The sequence below is a fragment of the Symphalangus syndactylus genome, chromosome 5, assembly GCF_028878055.3.
Source record: "Symphalangus syndactylus isolate Jambi chromosome 5, NHGRI_mSymSyn1-v2.1_pri, whole genome shotgun sequence".
Taxonomy (NCBI): Eukaryota; Metazoa; Chordata; class Mammalia; order Primates; family Hylobatidae; genus Symphalangus; species Symphalangus syndactylus.
The window spans coordinates 96,943,204-96,964,285 of NC_072427.2; the positions used below are offsets into that span (position 1 = coordinate 96,943,204).

At 44.8% G+C, this 21,082-nt stretch overlaps 2 protein-coding genes across 19 annotated transcripts in view; both read right to left on the reverse strand.

Annotated features, from left to right (window-relative positions):
• IL10RB (interleukin 10 receptor subunit beta) overlaps positions 1-14,305 on the reverse strand; it is a 46,711-nt gene extending 32,406 nt beyond the window's left edge. For 4 of the 5 annotated variants that reach the window (XR_010120796.1, XM_055279583.2, XM_055279582.2 and 1 more), the window contains exons 1-4: positions 14,062-14,305; positions 12,075-12,198; positions 3,824-3,981; positions 664-830 (exon numbers count right to left, since the gene is read on the reverse strand). Coding sequence is in view for 4 of the 5 variants with exons in the window: in XM_055279583.2 (XP_055135558.2) it covers positions 664-830; positions 3,824-3,981; positions 12,075-12,198; positions 14,062-14,110 (498 nt within the window). In the remaining variant the exon portion in view is untranslated. Of the gene's footprint in view, positions 1-663; positions 831-3,823; positions 3,982-12,074; positions 13,084-14,061 lie in introns of those variants that run through there. The other variant, XM_055279580.2, reaches the window with a different exon arrangement.
• A 605-nt stretch (positions 14,306-14,910) lies between these two features.
• Positions 14,911-21,082, reverse strand: part of IFNAR2 (interferon alpha and beta receptor subunit 2) — a 36,762-nt gene continuing 30,590 nt past the window's right edge. For 7 of the 14 annotated variants that reach the window (XM_055279563.2, XM_063639349.1, XM_055279560.2 and 4 more), the window contains 2 exons: positions 20,166-20,296; positions 14,911-17,793 (listed from right to left, as the gene is read on the reverse strand). In XM_055279563.2, the coding sequence (XP_055135538.2) occupies positions 17,083-17,793; positions 20,166-20,296 (842 nt within the window). In that variant the 3' untranslated portion in view covers positions 14,911-17,082. Of the gene's footprint in view, positions 17,794-17,829; positions 18,028-20,165; positions 20,297-20,851; positions 20,963-21,082 lie in introns of those variants that run through there. The other 7 variants (XM_063639351.1, XM_055279566.2, XM_063639350.1 and 4 more) reach the window with 4 other exon arrangements.

The following is a 21,082-nucleotide window of genomic DNA, read 5'->3' on the forward strand; positions in this document are numbered from 1 at the left end:
TGTACAGATGTACTAACCATATATACATAATTTCAGGCAATGGGATGAGTTTATATTTTCTATTATTTCATTAAATTCCCCAACAATCCTATGAAGTAGGTTATTATTCTTGTTTTATTAATAAAGTAAGTTATTATGCCCATTTTGCAGACTTGAGGAGGTTGGGGTCAAGAACATGACCAATGGCACATGGTGGCAGGGGCGATATTCCAATCAGATCTTTTGACTCCAAGCCCATGTTTTTAAAGAAATTGTCCCCTGAAGAATAGAGCAACTAGGGGCTGTCTTGACCATGGATGTCCTTGATTTCTGGTGTGTGTGGGACACTGGGGTTGAAGTTATGGGACGGTTGTCAATTTGCTTATCACCTAATTCAGCCAGCTCCAAGTTCCCTCAGCCAACTCTGACTCAACTGTGTCTTCCCCTGCAACTGCCCCTCAGGGAGGGAAAGGTCTGCTGTCACTGTGCAGACTTTGTCCTGAAAGTCTGCTCTAAACATATCTGTTAGGAGTCTGGGAAGCTTGAGCCAGAGATACCAGTAACCCCTCAGTCTGGGAAGCTCTTGGCTTACAGAGGACCAGTCCATAAGGTGCTGCCACCTTGTAAGATTCTGCAAAGAATATGAAAGACTACTACCTCTGAAATGCAATTAGCCAAGCTTACCTTTTCATCAGTACCGTTTTTCCAGTATTGCACATTATAAGTCCATGAGTTATACACATTCCTCATAGTCCAAGTTTCATATTCATTCTCAATTTTAGGGGCTAAGAAACGCATATGTAAAGAATCAGCAAGTACTTCTACTTGCATTCCAGGGGGTCCAATAATGGCTAAGCAGAAGAACAAGCAAAATGACAATCAAAAATCACATTTTAAAAACTTCAACATTAATTTTTCATAACCATGCAGAACAATTAGTCCACAGAAGTACACTGCTTTGATATACTATTGTCATGACATTGATTGACATGGCTAAGAAGGATAGTTGGATTTAGTTTCCTTTAAAAAATCTGATAATCTTTGTCTTTATTAATGAAGTTTAGTCCGCTTGTGTTTATTGTGGTTTCTGATACATTTGGAATTATTCCAGCTACATTATTTTATATTTTCTCTAAGGATTTCTTTTTAATTTTCTATTTTATGTTTTTGGTGTCTTCTCCTCTTTTATTCCTGTTTTTTGTTGGCTTGAATTTTATTTCCTTTTTTAGGATGGAAGCTACAGATGGCATCTCTATTGTTTTTAGTGGCCACCTTTACATGTTTAACATATATAATTAACCATATATATTTCCAACAATGTCCAAAGCTGTTTCCCTTCTGAATGCTCTTTTACTAGATATTCATGTGGCTGGCTCCTTCACTTCATTTGGGTCTCTGCTCAAATGCTACTTCCTCACAGAGACTGTATCTTACCATTCTATGGAGAAGCGCAGCTCCCATTACTTTCTGTCCTTTACCTTGCTTCAGTCTTCTTAAGAACCACAGTCACTACCTGTCATATAATATGTATCTATTTATTGTCTGTATTCTTGATTAGCACATATATACTCCATGAGGTATTTTGTCTCGTTCACTGTTGTAGCTGCAGTGTTCAGAATGCAGCTGTTACACAGATGTACTCAATAATAACTATAGAATGAGTCACAAATGGTTCCGGGCAATCATGGTGTTTGAGTTATGTCCTGTATTCTTCTTCGGCTGCTGTTACTTTTTCAGGGCTGTTAAAGGACCTGCTTATGTCATTCTAAAGTGCTCGTCTGAAAACCAGACAAGAAAACTTGTTGGAATACTTTGCCAAAGCAAGTATAAGCAGGTTATGCATGATGCCTGGAAGCACTTTCCTATCACTAAAATACATAGACTTCAAGAGGCAAATCTCCAATACTGGGTAGTAGTTGCTAAGAGCACAGATGCAAGAGCCTGGGTCTGAATCCTTACTCAGCCACTCATGACCTATATGACTTTTTGACAAGCTGCTTAACCCTGTTGTTCCTAGGTTCTAAAGAGAACTTCCATGGATGGGAGCTAACAGAATTTGGGACAAGTTAGGACATGGTAAGCCAGTTAGCAATTATAGGAGCAAAAACTTGTACTTTTAACTATTGTGAAACTTACTTTTCTGTTCATCTTTGTTTTTGTAAAGGTACCGTTAGAAAAGATAATCTAACTTTGATAATTTATGATTCCAAAAGTAAGATGTTTTTACCCAGGCTTGGGATGGAATTGGGAAAGGGAAGAAAGGCATCCTAGCCTCATTCTCTACCAGGGAGGATGTAATTGTGGGGGTCATGGGGGTCCAGAGCAGGGTCTGGCATAAAGACCGCTCCCCATATAGAGACAGTTCTTTTTTTTTGAGATAAGACTTCACTCTGGTCACACAGGCTGCTGGAGTGCAGTGGTGTGATAATGACTCACTGCAGCCTTGACTTCCCAGGCTCAGGTGACTCTCCCGCCTCAGCCTCCCAAGTAGCTGGGACTACAAGCACACTCCACCATGTCTGGCTAATTTTTTTTTTTTTTTGGTATTTTTTTTTGTTTTTTGTAGAGATGGGGTTTCACCATGTTGCCCAGGCTGGTCTTAAATTCCTGGGCTCAAGGACAAGCGTGGTGGTTCATGTCTGTAATCCCAGCACTTTGGGAGGCTGAGGCAGGTGGATCACTTGAGGTCAGGAGTTCAAGACCAGCCTGGCCAACATGGTGAGACCCCCGTCTCCACTAAAAATACAAAAAAATTTAGCTGGGCATGGTGGCAGGCACTTGAAGTCCCAGCTACTCAGGAGGCTGAGGCACGAGAATCACTTGAACCCTGGAAGCAGTTTGCAGTGATCTGAGATTGCGCCACTGCACTTCAGCCTGGGTGTCAGAGTGAGACTTTGTCTCAAAAAAAAAAAAAAAAAAAAAAAAAAAAAAAAAAAAAAAAGAAAAGAAGAAAATTCCTGGGCTCAAGTGATCCACCACCTCAGCCTCCCAAAGTGTTGGGATTATAGACGTGAGCCACCATGCCTAGCCAGAGACAATTCTTTTAGTGCTTTTCTCTATGTGAGTTTTGAAGGGCTGTATGTGAATTTTGTGAATCAGGTTCTTTTAACCTCTAATCTTCTTTACTCTCTCAATTACTAATATATGGTTTAACTAGTTTTCAATTCCTGATATTCTAAATATGCTCATCTCATATTTAGGGGACTGTGGTGGTCACCACGACCCTCCAAATCTAACCTGGGAACAATTTTTTTTTTTTTTTGAGACCAAGTCTCGCTCTATTGCCCAGGCTGGAGTGCAGTGGCGTGATCTCGGCTCACTGCAATCTCCACCTAACCTGGGAACAATTTTTGATGCTGACCAACCAGTTTGACCCAACCCACCTGCCATCAGCCCTATCCTTCCCTCTGTCCTTCGCTCTGGGCAAGCTGTCTGTGTGCATCAGATTTTCCATCTCTACACCTGCCTTCATTCTTTTGCCTATCATGTTATATTTCTTTGTTTAAGTCATAATTCCATACTGACTTTCTCCCAGAAAATTCACCACAAGAATCCTTCCAGAACTTCTCCTTAACAGCACGGGCCCCAACATAGTCACATCCTTGAGGCACTGAAGGTGTTAGATTTATATTTACTTGTTGCATTGATGATATGCCTATCTTTTTCTGTCTCTCCCATGAATTTCTTTAGGGATACAACTCTCTTTATTATATTCCTTAAGCTCCTTGTGCAAGGCCATCCATTTGTGGGCCCTCAAAGAATTCTTGTTGATGGACCAACCGATGTGGAAAAAAACAAGGCAAGATGATGACATTACAAAAAAAGGGAAAACAAAATGGCTTACTGTCATCCACAGGACAGAAGGTGATGTTTACCCAGTCTGAATGCTCATCTGCAAATTCAGCCCTGACTCTCAAGGTGTGGTCACCATACTTGGAAAGACTTGAGAAATCACATTCCGTCAAGGTAGTACTCATGCATTTATCTTGGAATATCCTATAACTACACAATCAAAAAGATAGGTCAATCAGGAGAGTTCTAGCATCAGTCTTCCTGAGGCTGACTGGTACTTAATTTGGAGGCGGCAGGGCGGGAGTGGAAACTATGTTAAACACAGAAATAGGTGTCTTCGAAACAGAACTTCTCAGAGACTTGAACATCTTAACGACTACGTGCCTCTCCAAGGGGCTGAGTATTCAGCATACTTGACCAAGAAAGCTTCCTTCCTTGATTATGTATTTTTGAAAGCAGGGGCACGTGATTTATGAGACATTGATTTACAAAGATTTACTAAAATAAAGATATTACAATGATTTTCAATAAAGTCATGCGCCGCATAATGACATTTCGGTAGATGACAGACCACATATACAACAGTGGTGCCCTAAGATAAGGATACTGTATTTTTACTGTACCTTTTCTATGTTTAAATACATTTAGATGTACACATACCTCATTTTACTGTGATTTGCTTTATTGTACTTCACAAATACTGCATTTTACAAATCGAAGGTCTGTGGCAACCCTGCCTTGAGCATACCTATAGGTGCCATTTTTCCAACAGCACATGCTCACTTCATGTCTTTATGTCACATTTTGGTAATTCTCACAATATTTCAAACCTTTTCATCACAATTATATCTGTTATGGTGATCTGTGATAAGTGATCTTTGATGTTACTGTTGTAACTGTTTTGGGGCACCATGAACCACACCTATATAAGACAGTGAAATTAATCAATAGATGTTGTGAGTGTTCTGACTTCTCTACCCAATGGCCACTCCCCTGCCTCTCTCCTTCTCCTCAGGCCTCCCTATTCTAAAAGCTGCAAATGATTAAGCTTAGTGAGGAAGGAATATTGCGGGCCACAACAGGCCTCTTGGCCAAACAGTTAGCCAAGTTGTGAATGCAAAGGAAAAATTGTTGAAGGAAATTTAAAGTGCTACTCCAGTGAACACATTAATAATAAGAAAGCAAAACAGCCTTATTGGTAATATGGAGAAAGTCTCAGTGGTCTGGATAGAAGATCAAACCAGCCACACCATTCCCTTAAGCCAAAGTCTAATCCACAGCAAGACCCTAACACTCCAGTTCTGTGAAGGCTTAAAGAGGTGAGGAAGCTGCAGAAGAAAAGTTGGGGCTGGGTGCGGTGGCTCACGCCTGTAATCCCAGCACTTTGTGAGGCCGAGGTGGGCGGATCATCATGTCAGGAGTTCAAGACCAGCCTGACCAAAATGGTGAAACCCCATCTCTACTAAAAATACAAAAAAATTAGCCGGTGTGGTGGCATGTGCCTGTAATCTCAGCTACTCAGGAGGCTGAGGCAGGAGAATCGCTTGAACCCGGGAGGCAGAGGTTGTAGTGAGCCGAGATTGTGTCACTGCATTCTAGCTTGGGCAACAGAGCGAGACTCCATCTCAAAAAAAAAAAAAAAAAAAAAAAAAGTTGGAAGTTAGCAGAGGTTGGTTCGTAAGATTTAAGGACAGAAGCCATCTCCATAACATAAAAGTGCAAGGTGAAGCAGCAAATGCTGATGTAGAAGCTGCAGCAAGTTATCCAGAAGATCTAGCTAAAATCTAGCTAAAATGATGAAGGTGGCTACTCTAAACAACAGATTTTTAATGTAGATGGAACAACCTTCTATTAAGATGTCATCTAGGACTTTCATAGCTACAGAGGAGAAGTCAATGCCTGGCTTCAAAGCTTCAAAGAACAGGCTGACTCTTGTTAAGGGCTAATGTAGCTGGTGACTTTAAATTGATGCTAACACTGGATTACCATTTTGAAAATCCGAGAGCTCTTAAGAATTACGCCAGATCTACTCTGCCTGTGCTCTACAAATGGAAGAACAAAGCCTGGAGGACGGCACATCTGTTTACAGCATGGTTTACTGAATATTTTAAGCCCAGTATTAAGACCTACTGCTCAGGATAAAAAGTTTTCTCTCAAAATATTACCTCTCATTGACAATGTACCTGGTTCCCCAAGAGCTCTGATGGAGATTTAAAAGGAAATTAATGCTGTTTTCATGCCTGCTAACACAACATCCGTTCTGCAGCCCATGGGTCAAGGAGTTATTTCGACTTTCAAATCTTATTATTTAAGAAATATATTTTGAAGCCAGGCACAGTGGCTCATGCCTGTAATCTGAGCACTTTGGGAGGCCAAGGTGGGCAAATCACTTGAGGTCAGGAGTTCGAGACCAGCCTGGCCGACATGGTGAAACCCTGACTTTCCAAAAAAAAAAAACAAAAATTAGCCAGGTATGGTGTCACTACTTGGGAGGCTGAGGCAAGAGAATCACTTGAACCTGGGAGGTGGAGGCAGCAGTGATCCGAGATCATGCCACTGTGCTTCAGCCTGGGCAACAGAGTGAGACTCCATCTTAAAAAATAAAATAAAATGAAATAAAATAAAATACAGAAATATATTTTGTAAAGTTATAGCTGCCATAGATAGTGATTTCTCTGATGGATCTGGGCAAGGTAAATTGAAAACCTCCCAGAAAGGATTCACCATTCAAAACGCCATTAAGAACATTGGTGATTCATAGGAGGAGGTCAAAAGATAACATTAACAGGGGTTTGGAAGAAGCTGATTCCAACCCTCATAGATTACTTTAAGGGGTTCAAGACTTCAGTGGAGGAAGTAACTGCAGATGTGGTGAAAACAGCAAGGTAACTAGAATTAGAAGCAGAACCTGAAGATGGGACTGAATTGCTCCAATCTCATGATAAAACTTGAACAGATGAAGAGTTGTTTCTAATGAATGAGCAAAGAAAGTGGTTTCTTGAGACGGAATTTATTCCTGGTGAAGATGCTATGAACATTGTTGAAATGATAACCAAGGATTTAGAATATTACAGAAACTTAGTTGATAGCAGGGTTTGAAAGGATTCCAATTTTGAAAGAAGTTCTTCCGTGAGTAAAATGCTACCAAACAGCATCTCATGCTACAGAGAAATCTGTCGTGAAAGGAAGTTAATTGATACAGCAGACTTCATTGTCATCTTATTTCAAGAAATTGCCACAGTCACTGCAACTCAGCAACCACTACCCTGATCAGTCAGCAGCCATCCATATCAAGGCAAGATGCTCCACTTGCAAAAGGATTATGACTTGCTGAAGGCTCTGATGATTGCTAGCATTTTTCAGCAAGTAAGTATTTTAAAATTAAGCTGTGCACATTTTTTAGACATAATGCTATCACACACTTAGTGGACTACAGTATAAACATAGTTTTTATATGCACTGGGAAATAAAAAAATTCATGTGACTCACTCTATTGTGGTTTTAGCTTTATTGTGGTAGTCTGGAACCAAAACTGCCTTATCTCTGTGATATGCCTGTATCCAAATACCATTGTGTTACGATTGCCTACAGCACTCAGTACAGTAACATGCTATACAGGTTTACAGCCTGGGGCAATAGGCTAAACCGCATAGCCTAGGTGTATACGAGGCTACACCATCTAGGTTTGTGCAAGTACACCGTATGACGTTCACACAGCAAAACTGTCTAATGATGCATTTCTCAGAATGTATCGCAGTTGTTAAGTGACCCGTGACTGTCCTGTCCTATAAATGACTATCATTGCAATTACTCTGGAAAAATTATAAAACAATTCATCAGTCTCAGAACACCAGCCCCGACGGCAACCGCTGAAGGGAACATGACAGAAAGTGAAGTGGAAGAAAACAGATGACATTTGGACATGCCTGTTGGATGCTAGGGAAATACAATCTCCTGAATCTAAGCTCACAACAGCCAAGGAGGTGTAATTGGCTCCACGTGATCAAAGGAAGCCCAGGCTCTCATCCTGCAAAAAGTGAGGAGCTGGTCCGGCTCAGTGGCTCACGCCTATAATCCCAGCACTCTGGGAGGCCGAGGCAGAGGATCACTTGAGCCCAGGAGTTTGAGAACAGCCTGGACAACGTGGTGAGTCCTTGTCTCTATAAAAAATAAAAAAATTATTTGGGTACGGTGGCATGCGCCTGTAGTCCCAGCTACTCAGTAGGCTAAGGAGGGAAGCTTGCTTGAGCCTGGGAGGTGGAGGCTGCCGTGAGACGTGATTGCACCACTGCACTCCAGCCTGGGCAACAGAGTGAGACTATCTCAAAAAATCAAATTAAATTTAATTTAAAAATTTATAAAATAAAATAAAAAAGTGAGGAGCTATCTGGTCCCCCAAGGCATCTTCTGGTGCAAAAACCAATTTGGTTGCTCCCAGAAGTGATGATGAAAGTGATGGTGATAAAAATAACAACAGCCAACATTTATTAAGTACACAGGGGTCAGGCGTGGAGAGCCTAAGAAATCTGCCTAACTGAACTCAGATCTGTTTGACTTCATAGTCTAAGGTAGCACATCACACCTCACAGCATTCTTAGTGATACCTAGAAAAATCCCTTGCAAAAAGTAGATAGAGATCATTGGGATCATGCTATTTTTTCACTTAATATACCACAAATATTTGTCAATCAATCATTTCTTCACGGCTGCTTAACATCCCATCATTTGGAAAATCCAGAGGTCATTTCATTAAGGGAGTTTTCTCACATGTGGCCATATTTTTTTTCCTCCCTCCCTTCTTTCTTCCCTCCCGCCTTCCTTCTTTCCAACTCAAGTCCAGCTAATTAAAAAAAAAAAAAAAATTGTACAGACAAGGGGCTGCTATGTTGCCCAGGCTGGTCTTGAACTCCTGGCCTCAAATGATTATCCTACTTTGGCCCCCCAAAGTACTGGGATTACTGGTGTGAGCCACCACGCCTGGCCCATTTCCTTCTTTTAAACTAATGCATCAATTGTCTAGCATGTGCAGTATTTCAAAAGTTGTTTTGCAATAACTTCTTTTCCACTAGGTTTTTTTTTTTTTTTTTTTTGAGATGGAGTCTCACTCTGTCGCCCAGGCTGGAGTGCAATGGTGCAATCTCAGCTTGTTGCAACCTCTGCCTCCTGGGTTCAAGTGATTCTCCTGCCTCAGCCTTCCGAGTAGCTGGGACTACAGGTATGTACCACCATGCCCAGCTAATTTTTGTATTTTTAGTAGAGATGGGGTTTTGCCATGTTGGTAAGGCTGGTCTCGAACTCCTGACCTCAGGTGATCCACCCACCTCGGCCTCCCAAAGTGCTGGGATTATGGGCATGAGCCAACGCGCCTGGCCTTCACTAGGTTATTTTTATTGCATGTACAAATATTTCTCCCCGCATTAAATAGGTAATATGACCCATTCCTCATATTTACATCTAATTGTTTTGGATGTTTTTATATTCAAATCACCAGTACATCCTCTGAAGTGCCCCCTGCTCTGGCTGCCCTGCCCCAATGCACACAAACAACAGAGAGTTTGTGCTATGCAACTGCTCATGCTAAACTCTAAACAACTCTTTTGTAGAGCCACATGAGGGTAATCACACCTTTAGGGGTCAAATATCTTCCCCAAGGACACGCCCAGCACATATTTTGTTTTCTCCAGCACATGCCATACTCACTCTGTAGTTCCATGCCGGGGAGACCTGGAACCCAGGTGTGGATACCCTCATGAAATCACTTCATGAAGTCATTGGGATCACTAACATAAAAGATAAACATGCAAAGCCAAGTGCCTCGACTATAATGGCAAAAAAGCATGGCATGGGCTGGGTGTGGTGGCTCATGCCTGTAATCCCAGCACTTTGGGAGACTGAGGCAGGTGGATCACTTGAGGCCAGGAGTTCAAGACCAGCTTGGCCAACATGGCGAAACCCCATCTCTACTAGAAGTACAAAAATCAGTTGGGCATGGTGGCATGCACCTGTAGTCCCAGCTACTCAGGAGGCTGAGGCAGGAGAATCGCTTGAACCCAGGAGGTGGAGGCTGCAGTGAGCAGAGGTCGTGCCACTGCACTCCAGCCTTGGTGACAGAGTGAGACCCTGTCTCAAAGAAAAAAAAAAAAAGGCCGGGCGCGGTGGCTCACGCCTGTAATCCCAGCACTTTGGGAAGCCGAGGCGGGCGGATCACGAGGTCAGGAGATCAAGACCATCCTGGCTAACACACTGAAACAGCCTCTCTACTAAAAAATACAAAAAATTAGCTGGGCGTGGTGGCGGGCGCCTGTAGTCTCAGCTACTCGGGAGGCTGAGGCAGGAGAATGGCGTGAACGGGGAGGTGGAGCTTGCAGTGAGCCGAGATCGCGCCACTGCACTCCAGCCTGGGCGACAGAGCGAGACTCTGTCTCAAAAAACAAACAAACAAAAACAAACAAACAAACCCAAAAGCACAGCACAGAACAAGAAAAAAATAAACTACAGGGGAGACAGACAGAGAAGAAAGTTAATTTTCCAAAGTAAAATCTCTGTGGCTACCCAGACTGAGTAGACAAAGCAAATGATAAAGCCAATCAGTACTAGAAAACGCACATCAGGAAAAAAACCAAGTATAGAATATGCCCTCCTTCAATCCTTGGGACAGCTGACCGTACTGGACTATGGACTGTAAATTAGATACAAGTATTGTATGAATGTAAAAGTTCCTGAGCTTCTCACTGTACTATGTGATGTAAGAGATTATCCTTGTTCTTGTGAAATACACAGTGAAATATTACAGCACAAAGGGCATGAGAGAGAAAGAGGAAGGGACAGAATGTGACCAACATTAAAAACTGGTGAATCTGGGCCGGGCTTGGTGGCTCACGCCTATAATCCCAGCACTTCGGGAAGCCGAGGAGGGCAGATCACGAGGTCAGGAGATAGAGACCATCCTGGCTAACACGGTGAAACCCCATCTCTACTAAAAATACAAAAAATTAGCTGGGCGTGGTGGTGGGAGCCTGTAATCCCATCTACTCAGGAGGCTGAGGCAGAAGAATGGCGTGAACCCGAGAGGCGGAGTTTGCAGTGAGCCGAGATTGTGCCACTGCACTCCAGCCTGGGCGACAGAGCGAGACTTCGTCTCATAAAAAAAAAAAAAAAAAAAAAAAATTGGTGAATCTGATTGCAGGCTATCTGGAAATTCTTTGTATTCTACTTAAAATTTTGAAATGTTCTGTTAGTCTGGAATTATTTTGAACTAAAAGTTAAAAAACAAAAGCCAGCAATGCATAGACGAGGACTACCTTATTCATCTTTATACTTCTTCTCTGATGTAGCAGGCCTTGGGGATTTTTGTGAAATGACAGCTAGATCTGGGACCAAATTTCCTCCTGCCTCACTGAAGGACTTGTCTATCTTCGTATGTTTCTGAGTCACATAGAAAGCAGGTGTGTTGGCTTGTCAGCCTTGGGCCTCCTGCTGCTGTTTGCGCCTGGCCTAAAGGTGTGTCACCTGCACCTGCAGTCCAGCATGTGGCGTATGGTGGCAGGCTGCCAAGGGAGTGCTGGCACTGACTTCCTTTGCCAGGCATAGGGATACACTGATAGGCAGGAGAGGTAGAGGGCATTCAGATCACCACTGAGATGACTGTCTAGGGTGACACTCATTCTTCCTTCACAGTCCCTGCTGTTGTCAGAGAATGGGGCTTTTAACAGTAGCTGTCTTACTTTTAATTTCAGGATGAAACCACGGAGAAACTGAGCGCTCATTATGCAAATTATGTGCATCGTGCATGGCACTGGGGCATGATGTTATAATCCATTGAAGGGGAACAGGTGATATATGGTAGCAAGGGGCTTCCTGACTGCTTTGCATATCTCGGTTTCTTGGGTAGCATCCACTCAACATTGTTGACTTCTAGCAATACTACTCATACCTGGAGATGACAGCAGTGGTATTTTTCTTTTAAAATATATCAAGTGTGACAAACAAGCTAGGATCTGCACATCATGAGGTTACCACTATGGCTGATTATATCTACATACGCATGATAAAATGTCTATATCTGCCAGCAGCCCTGTGATCAACAGTCAAATCATCAAGCATCACAACTAGAAAATCTAAAAGAGAAAAGGTGGCCACGAGAATTTCCCAGACAGAAAAAGGCTGGCAGGGAGGCTCCCTGAGAGCTGTCACAGTCACACGGTGACCGTAGTCAGACTCCCTTCCTCCTGTGGCCCAACCCAGTGACCAGCCCAGGGCTGGTTCCTCCGGTGCGTTCCTGCCAATAGTGAGGCCAGACCCACCTTAGGTACTGAGCTGTGAAAGTCAGGTTCCCTTTGGCAAAAGCAGGTGACTCCCACTGTAGAAGGTTCTTGAAATTAACAGAATTCATTCTGACATTTTCGGGAGGTGGTACCATTCCCAATGCTATGAAAATAAGACAAAAACATTTACAACCTTTTTCCTCAAAATGGAAGCCCATGAGAAAGCCCACATCCAGTACTTGGTTCTCCTCTATGGCTCCATGTCTTCAAAGGCCACGTGGGTGAGGGAGGGAGACAGAGACAGGTTGGCTGTGCTGAGGAGGCTAGATTTTCTTTGAACAGCCATGAGGATAAATTTCTGGAGGGGCAGGAGTAAAGTGGGGACAGACAAAGGAGCCTTGGATTTGCGTGGTGGCAGAAAGGTATGAGGGGGTAGGGTGGGGTATGTGGATTTCAGATATATTTCCAGAGGTAAAAACAAACTGGAGACTTCCTGATACATTTGATGCATAAAAGCTGAGGTCAATGTCCATTTTGGGCTTAAGCAGCTGGTGCCCCGATTGGAGCTCAGCTGGGGAACTCACGAGTCCCATTTGAGCTGCATTAGGTTGGAGATGCTGGGGAGGGGCTGAAGTAGGAACGTCAGGGAGACAGCCAGATGAATGAGCCCAGAGGTCACACCAAGAACAGATGTGGGCTAGAGACAGAAATTATTTTCAAACCTTTTAATAGAAAACTCGAAACCTGGCCAGGCATGGTGGCTCGCGCCTGTAATCCCAGCTCTTTGGGAGGCCGAGGCAGATGAATCACCTGAGGTCAGCAGTTCGAGACCAGCCTGGCCAACATGGCGAAACCCCATCTCCAATAAAAATACAAAAATTAGCCAGGTGTAGTGGCACACACCTGTAATTCCAGCTACTCGGGAGACTGAGGGAGGAAAATCGCTTGAACCCGGGAGGCGGAGGTGGCGGTGAGGCGCGATCAAGCCACTGCACTCCAGCCTGGGCGAAGCGACAGAGCAAAACCCTGTCTCAAAAAAAAAAGAAAAAAAAAGGAAGAAGAAAGAAAGAAAAGAAAATTTGAAACCTACATGCAAGTAGAAAAGTAGAAGACTATAATAAACCACCACCCATCACCCAACTGGTACCAAGAGAGATATAAATGTGCGAGTCATGGGCCTATAGCCCGTGTTTAATGCCAGGGTTTGGCTGAAATCCCCCAAAGGAACAGTGCCAGGGAAGGAGAGAAGAGGCTTTGGGCATCACAATTAGCTACATAGAAACCTGACAGAGCAGGAGGGTCCCAAGCAGAGACAGCCTGACGAGTAGGCGGGAAACCGGAGGGGTATCCCGGAAGGCCAGGGAAGAGTTCATGAGAAAGGAAGGAGGTGACCATGGTGTTATTGGAACCTAGACAGTCAATTTAGAGGAGGACAGAAAAGGTTTCAATGGATTTAGGTTTAGAAGCCATGGAGCTGGGGCGCTGGGGGGGCAGAATCCAGATTTCAGGCTGCTCAGGCCTGAACCGGAAGGAGGGGAGGTGCAGCGGGTGATGGGAGGCACATCTGTAGGGAGGGCTGGCACTGAGGGGGCAGACTTCGGGTTGGGGAGGGCTGTCAGGGCACTCGGGGGCTGGTGGGGGCCTCCACTTGAACTGATGGTCTCCAGAAGGGTCAGATGACAGCCACCGTGGGATCTTGGGTCTTTTGGGGAAGCTACTTTATTTAGACCCCCGCCAGCAGAGAGCTGCAGGAGGACAGGGAGTCAAAAGACGCCGGGAGTCTCCCCCTGAGTTTAGGGCCCAGACGGTCTGTAATCCGGGCGCGGACGGGGCTTTCTCCTGTTACAGAATCGACGGCAGCGGCAGCCTAGTTGCATCTCGGCAGCCGGCCGTGGCGTTCGCATCTTCTGTCCCGAGGCCCCGATGCCTCTTAAATCACTTGCAGGGCGCCCAGGGATGGGATCGGGGTGGCATCTCGCGGGGCCTCCCGGTTCCCAAGCGCGCCCCCTCCCCGCGGACTCCTCACCTGACACCAGCAGGCAGCCACCCAGCCAGCTCCCGAGGCTCCGCGCCATGGACGGACGCTGGGGGTTCCGCGGCTTCCTCCAAGCACACGACCCCCGCCTGCGCCCGGGAGCGCTTGTCCGCGGTCGCTTCCGGGAACCAGCGGAGCGGGGCGTGGCGGGGTGGGGAGGGGCCGGGCGACCGGGCTCCTACCCCGCTGCAGGCCCCGCCCACCAGCCCGGGTCCGCCCGCGAGGCGCGGGGCACCGGCTTGGCAGATGCACACGAGGAAGAGGAAGGGATCCTCGCAAGCTTTGAAAGGCGCCGTCAAGTCAAATAAATGCCCTACACCACCAACCCAGGACTGAGAACTGGATGCTGGAATGACGGTGGTGGTGGTGGCTTTCAGTATTCCCCAGGTTTTGTCCGGAGCACCGGCACGCCCTCTCTTGAAGTCCGCTCTCCGCACAGGTGAGTTAAAAGCACTTCAGCAGCAAATCCAGTTTGCGGGTCTTCTTTACCCTTCTCCTCCCCAGGGATAAACAACACAAAACCAAGTTATCTTTATGCAAATAACTAGTTTCTTTCAGAGACTACTGAGAAAGCGTTAATTTCCTCTTTTTAACTTGATTAGTGGTTAGATGGGAAAATCCGGAGCTGTCCAATGTCTTGGGTAATGTACAGCATCGCCTGATGTCTGACGCTAGAACACCACGTAAAGTCAAGCAGAGGGAAGTGAATGCACCCTAGGCCCCTGCAGGCCACCAAGAAGAGCTAGAGGGAGTTGGTGCAATCCTAGAGATGCCAGCAGGTGCACCAATCTGTGGCACACGTACACTCTCCAGTGGAAAACAACTCAAGACCACACCAAGTTTGTATTAAAAAAGTACTGCTGTATTATTTTTTACCAATCTCCATTATACAAAATTTAAAAAAATACACACACACACACACACACACTCACAGCCATAGAGGTTATCCCAAAAGATCAACCCAGAATCTTTCAGAATATGACAGATGCATTGAGAAGGCAGATAAATTGATTCCATATACAAAAGGTCTCTCTCCTATGGAATTTCATTAGATTAAATAAGGTGTTCCCCCCTCCTCACAGCCCTATCCTTTTGAGCAATCATATAAATAATCTATAGTCCTTGAGCTATAACTTGTATAATTTTTAGTTTTCCCCCTTTGAAGGGGCCTAAGAGAAAGGTTTGAGAAACCAGCCCTTGAGTGGGGGAGGGGTGAGGGGTAAGAGGGTCCTGTGCCTTTCATTCATCCCGGGGGCTTCTCAGGGTTGCAACATTTCCACCTGAGTGTTCATTCTTGTACATTTTCTCATCTTTCTCCTGGGTTCCTAGGATCTGGGAGATTACCTAGTCCAATCCTTTTATTTCAGAAACAAAAAACCTGAGGCTCTGAGAGGCTAAGTCAAATGCCTAGGGTCACACAGGGAAACTGTGGGAGTTGGATCCCTGAATCCCAGTCCTTAAACTGGCTGCTACATGACATTCTAGAACCTCTCCCCACCAACCCCCTTTTTAAAGACAGGGTCTGGCTCTGTCACCCAGGCTGAAGTGCAGTAACGTGATCTTGGCTCACTGCAACCTCCGCTTCCTGGGCTCCAGCCATTCTCCCACCTCAGCCTCCCAAGTAGCTGGGACAACAGGCACATGCCACTACGCCCAGTTAATTTTTCTAATTTTGTTTGGTAGAGACAGATTTGCCATGTTGCCCAGGCTGGTCTCGAATTACTGGCCTCAAGCGATATGCCTGCTTAGGCCTCCCAAAGTGCTGGGGTTACAGGCAGGAACAATTGCTCGGGGTCAGACTTCCCTTCCCCCACCCACAACCCCCCAACCCGGCCTAGATTCACAGGAACTGTAATCACAGCTGACACACTCGATTCGGATTCGGAATCAGCACAGAGAGCACTCTGAAAATTGTCAAATAGGGTCTCTGAAACTTGTATGCCATACTTCTGAAGATCTTGAAGCATCTTTGTATTTGCTTTTTTTTAACCTTAAAATATGGCACTCAGGTTTTATTCCTCTCCCCGATGCCATGTTTCCTTTCTGTATTAGTCACATGCGTGATCCTAGAGTCTGTCTTCCCCACTTTAACTGGGGAGGGCTGGACAGGGTGGAATTCCAAGTGCAGGAGACAGGATGTGACATGGGTGAGGTGCCCAAGGCTCACTGACTGAAACTTCGATGGCTCTTCCCTGTTTCCTTGTGCAGGGCGCCCCCCTTCTCTCCACTGCTCACCTGGCTCTCCTCCTCCCTTCCTGCCTCCTTTGCAGCTCTTGATACTATTTTCCTTTTCTTTCCCTGTTCCCACCCTGGCCCAATTTATTTCACAGAAATATCACAGGGCCAGCAGGGCACAGCGGCTCACCCCTGTAATCCCAGCACTTTGCGAGGCTGAGGAGGGCGGATCACTTGAGGTCAGGAGTTTGAGACCAGCCTGGCCAACATGGTAAAATCCTCTCTACTAAAAATACAAAAATTTGCGGGGCATGGTGGCAGGCACCTGTAATCCCAGCTACTTGCGAGGGAGGCTGAGGCAGGAGCATCACTTGAACCTGGGAGGCGGACGTTGCAGTGAGCCAAGATCACACCATTGCGCTCCAGCTTGGGCGACAGAATGAGACTGTCTCAAAAAAAAAAAAAAAAAAAAAAAAAGAGAAAGAAAAAGAAAAGAAATATCATAGGGTCCTGGACCACCTCTGAAACCACGGGGAACCCTGCTCCCTGGTAAACATGATGCAGAAACATCCTAAGTGTATTAGTGTAAAGGAAAGGTGCACAAGTGCTTCCTTCAAAGTGCATCACTTTGAATACGTAAACAATGCACTGAATGATACTATGGTCCCCCTACTGGGAATGTGCATAGGTGACGTCACCTGGAAGAATGGAACACTCTACAGTTTCCTACTCCTTCCCTTGGAGAACACTTGCAGACGATAAGGCAGCAAGTTAGGATGCAGGGACAGAGAACCCTGTAGGTGCTTGTCTGTCCAAGTTCATTCAATAGTTTTGGAGTCATCTCATTATATAACCATCCCCAAGGTCAACATCTGACTCAGAAGTGTCACTTTGATCAGATGGAGCCTCTTCAGACCACAGACCCTCTGAAGAGGGGCTGGGAAAAGTTTGCTGTGTCCCTTCCCAGCTGGCCAGCAAATGGCTTGATTGCACATTGTCAGGATCCTCTGGGTCAACCGTCTCTTCCGGATGAGACGATATCATCAGAGGGGCTTCTTCTAAGTCGTCACTGTCCTCGTCATCAAGAACCCTCAAAAACACAGAGTTTAAATCCACATTGAAGGTAATTCTGCCCCCAGACCCCTCATTGGAGCTGTAGTCCTCTTCGGGAAAAGGGTCCTGGAGTGGACTCTCTCTCCTCTCACAGGGCCCACTCAAGAGTTCCAAGTGCTGAGGTCTGCCCTTTGGTGTCGTGGGGAGCTCCACATCAACCTCAGGCAGGTCAGGCTCCTCCTCGGACTCTGGGTCTATAAACTGGGATTCTGTAGAGGTGGCAGAGGCCTGACCCAGAGGCCTGACAGTCAGTCCATGCATGGTATAGCCACCACCACTTGTCCTGGGCGCTGCCTCAGTATCGCTATCACTTTCATCATCATAATTATAATCCCACACTTTCTTCTTTCTGTTGATGTAAATGACTTCCACTATATCCATGACTTCCAACGGTGGCAGGTTAGGAAATGGCCAGGCTAAAAAGTTATGAAAATTCTTAAAAAAAAAAAAAAAAAAGAGAGAGAGTCCATATCAGCTGTGACTGTTTGCTCTTTATTTTTTACATAATAAAACTTAATCATTGGGGCACAGGGATGCACGCTTGTAATCCCAGCTACTGGGGAAGCTTAGGCAGGACGACTGTTTGAGCTCAGGAGTTTCAGACTGTAGTGCATTATGACCGCGCCTGTGAATAGCCACTGCACTCCAACCCTTAGCGAGACCTTGCCTCTAAAAAAATAAAAAATAAACTTAATGAGATTGACTGAATGATGATGCAGATGATGATGATAACAGCAATAGTAACAGCTAACAGTTCCACCATGCTTACTATATGCTGGGCATGACTCTTGGTGCTTTATATATAATTTACCTCTCCCTTGCAACTGCTCTATGAGGTATGCTTACTGTTCTTTTTTTTTGAGACGGAGTCCCGCTCTGTTGCCCAGGCTGGAGTGCAGTAGCGTGGTCTTGGCTCACTGCAACTGCCACCTCCCAGGTTCAAGCAATTCTCTGCCTCAGCCTCCTGAGTAGCTGGGATTACAGGCGCCCGCCACTATGCCTGGCTAATTTTTGTATTTTTAGTAGAGACGGGGTTTCACCATGTTGGCCAGGCTGGTCTTGAACTCCTGACCTCGTGATCTACCCGCTTCGGCCTCCCAAAGTGCTGGGTTTATAGGCGTGAGCCACCGCGCCTGGCCAGGATTGCTTTTTTTTTTTTTTTTTTTTGAGACAGAGTCTCGCTCTGTCGCCCAGGCTGGAGTGCAGTGGCGCAATCTCGGCTCACTGCAAGCTCCGCCTCCTGGGTTCATGCCATTCTCCTGCCTCAGCCACTCAGAGTAGCTGGGACTACAGGCGCCCGCCACAACGCCCGGCTAATTTTTTTTTTTTGTATTTTTAGTAGAGACAGGGTTTCACCGTGGTCTCGATCTCCTGACCTCGTGATCCGCCCGCCTCGGCCTCCCAAAGTGCTGGGGTTACAAGCGTGAGCCACCGCACCCGGCCCAGGCTTGCTATTCTTATGTCCACTTTACAGATGAGAAAATGAGGTGCAGAGGTTAAGAAACTTGCTCAAGGTTTGTGACTAGTGAGTGGGAGCAGCTGCCTTTCAAACCAGGCAGGCTGCTGGCCACATAGACTATGTTCTGACTTACTCCTCTTGGCTTCCTCTCCTTTGGCTGCTTCTTTATATTTTTAAGATATTTATATATTTTTAGAGCTAGGGTCTCACTTTGTAACTGAGGCTGGAGTGCAGTGGTGCGATCACAGCTCACTGCAGCCTCCACCTCCTGGGCTCAAGCAATCCTCTCAACACATCCTCCTGAGTAGCTGAGACCACAGGCATGTGCCACCACGCCTGGCTAATTGATTTTTATTTTCTCTAAGACAAGGTTTCCCTATATTGCCCAGGCTGGTCTCAAACTCCTGGGCTCAAATGATCCACCCGCCTCAGCCTCCCAAAGTGCTGAGATTACAGGCATGAGCCACTGCGCCCAGCCCTTTTTAAATCTTTTTATAGGATAAATCCACTTTGTGTATATGTTCCACTGACGTAATCCAAAATAAAAAGACGATCCATATAAAAATGTTTATTGTACTATTCATCATGACCAAAGAAAAGAAAGGAAAAGAAATCCAAATGCCCTATAGCTGAGAAATGGTTAAATGAAAACTGGTATGTTAATAATAATGAAGTTCTACCTGATCATTATAAATTATAGGTGATAAAGTAAAAAAAGCCAAACAAACAAAAAACAAAACATTGCTGAGTGCAGTGGCTCACACCTGTAATCCCAGAACTTTGGGAGGCCAAGGCAGGTGGATCACTTGAAGTCAGGAGTTCAAGACCAGCCTGGCCAACATAGCAAAACCCCGTCTCTACTAAAAATGTAAAAATTAGCCAGGTGTGGTAGCACACGCCTGTAGTCCCAGCTACATGAGAGGCTGAGGCACGATAATTGCTTGAGCCTAGGAGGCAGAGGTTACAGTTAGCTGAGATCATGCCACTGTACTCCAGCCTGGGTGACAGAGTGAGACTCTGTCTCAAAAAAAAAAAAAAAAAGAAAACATAAAATGCACAGATACACTTATAACTGCACATGTATACATATGTAACTAACCTGCACATTGTGCACAGGTACGCTAAAACTTGAAAGTATAATAAAAACAAAAACAAAAAAAAATAAAAAAACCCCTGCAAAATATATATTTATAGATATGGAAAAGAACTCAGAGTGAGAAAGCATTTTGGTGTTTATAGAAAATGAGATTTTCTTCTGTGAAAATATTTATATAAATACAAATTGTTAAGTTAAAATAAAAAATGAAGATAGAAAACAAAAAAACAAAAAAACAAAAAAACTACCTACCAAGACTTTGGGGAGGCTGTTTCTTAAGCATATACAACCAATCCATTTCAGTGTCACTATGGTGCTTGTCAAGACCAATGCTATCAAAAACACAGTAATTATTCCTCCTATTTTGGCAGATTCTGCTGATTCTGTTGATGAAAAATTAAATGACTTTATTTCAAAAAATGCAATCGACAATTGCAGATGGAAATAAATGTACATTGGTCTGGTGTTACAAGACGATCAAGAAACTGAAGGTTTGAAAAAAGTTTTATATTGAGAAATACCAAGGACTGGAGAATAATCTAAGTGTGCATTTTTTAAACAATAAAATAGACTTAGCTTTTAAAAGTAAAATTTCCTTCAGTTTATGTTCTATAACTGCACTGTCCAGTGGAGTAGCCACTGGCTGCAGTTGGCTGAATTTAAATGATCAAAATTAAACAGAATTAAGAGCTCGGTCTCTCAGTCACATGAAACACATCTCAAACGTTTGGCAGCCACACTGGTTAGCACGCGCTGCGGGCAGGAAGAAGTGGGGAAGGAAAGTTTGCTTGAAAACAAACAACTGGGTCATTCTGAGGCTGGACTTGAGCCACGCCGGGGCCCCAAATCAGGGCTCTGCAGAACCTGCCTTGCTCTATTAACAGTTCCCCTTAGTTTCTCATCAATTCCTTTTGGAAAATTTCAACTTTTTGACTGACCATAGTTATTTTCCTGAAGTGCGACCGGACTGAAAAATCAGTTGTTATATCACTAAGGCTCTCCTGCACTTCCAGAAAGGTCTTCATTAGTATTAATCCTGGAACTATAGCCTAAGGCAAAAATAGATAGAGGGGAGAAAAAAGGAAATCAAAATGGATTATGTACTCTAAGTCTTCCAGAAGGTTAAGGAATGAATAGAAAGAAGTTCAGTAAAAACCCTTGCACTGTTA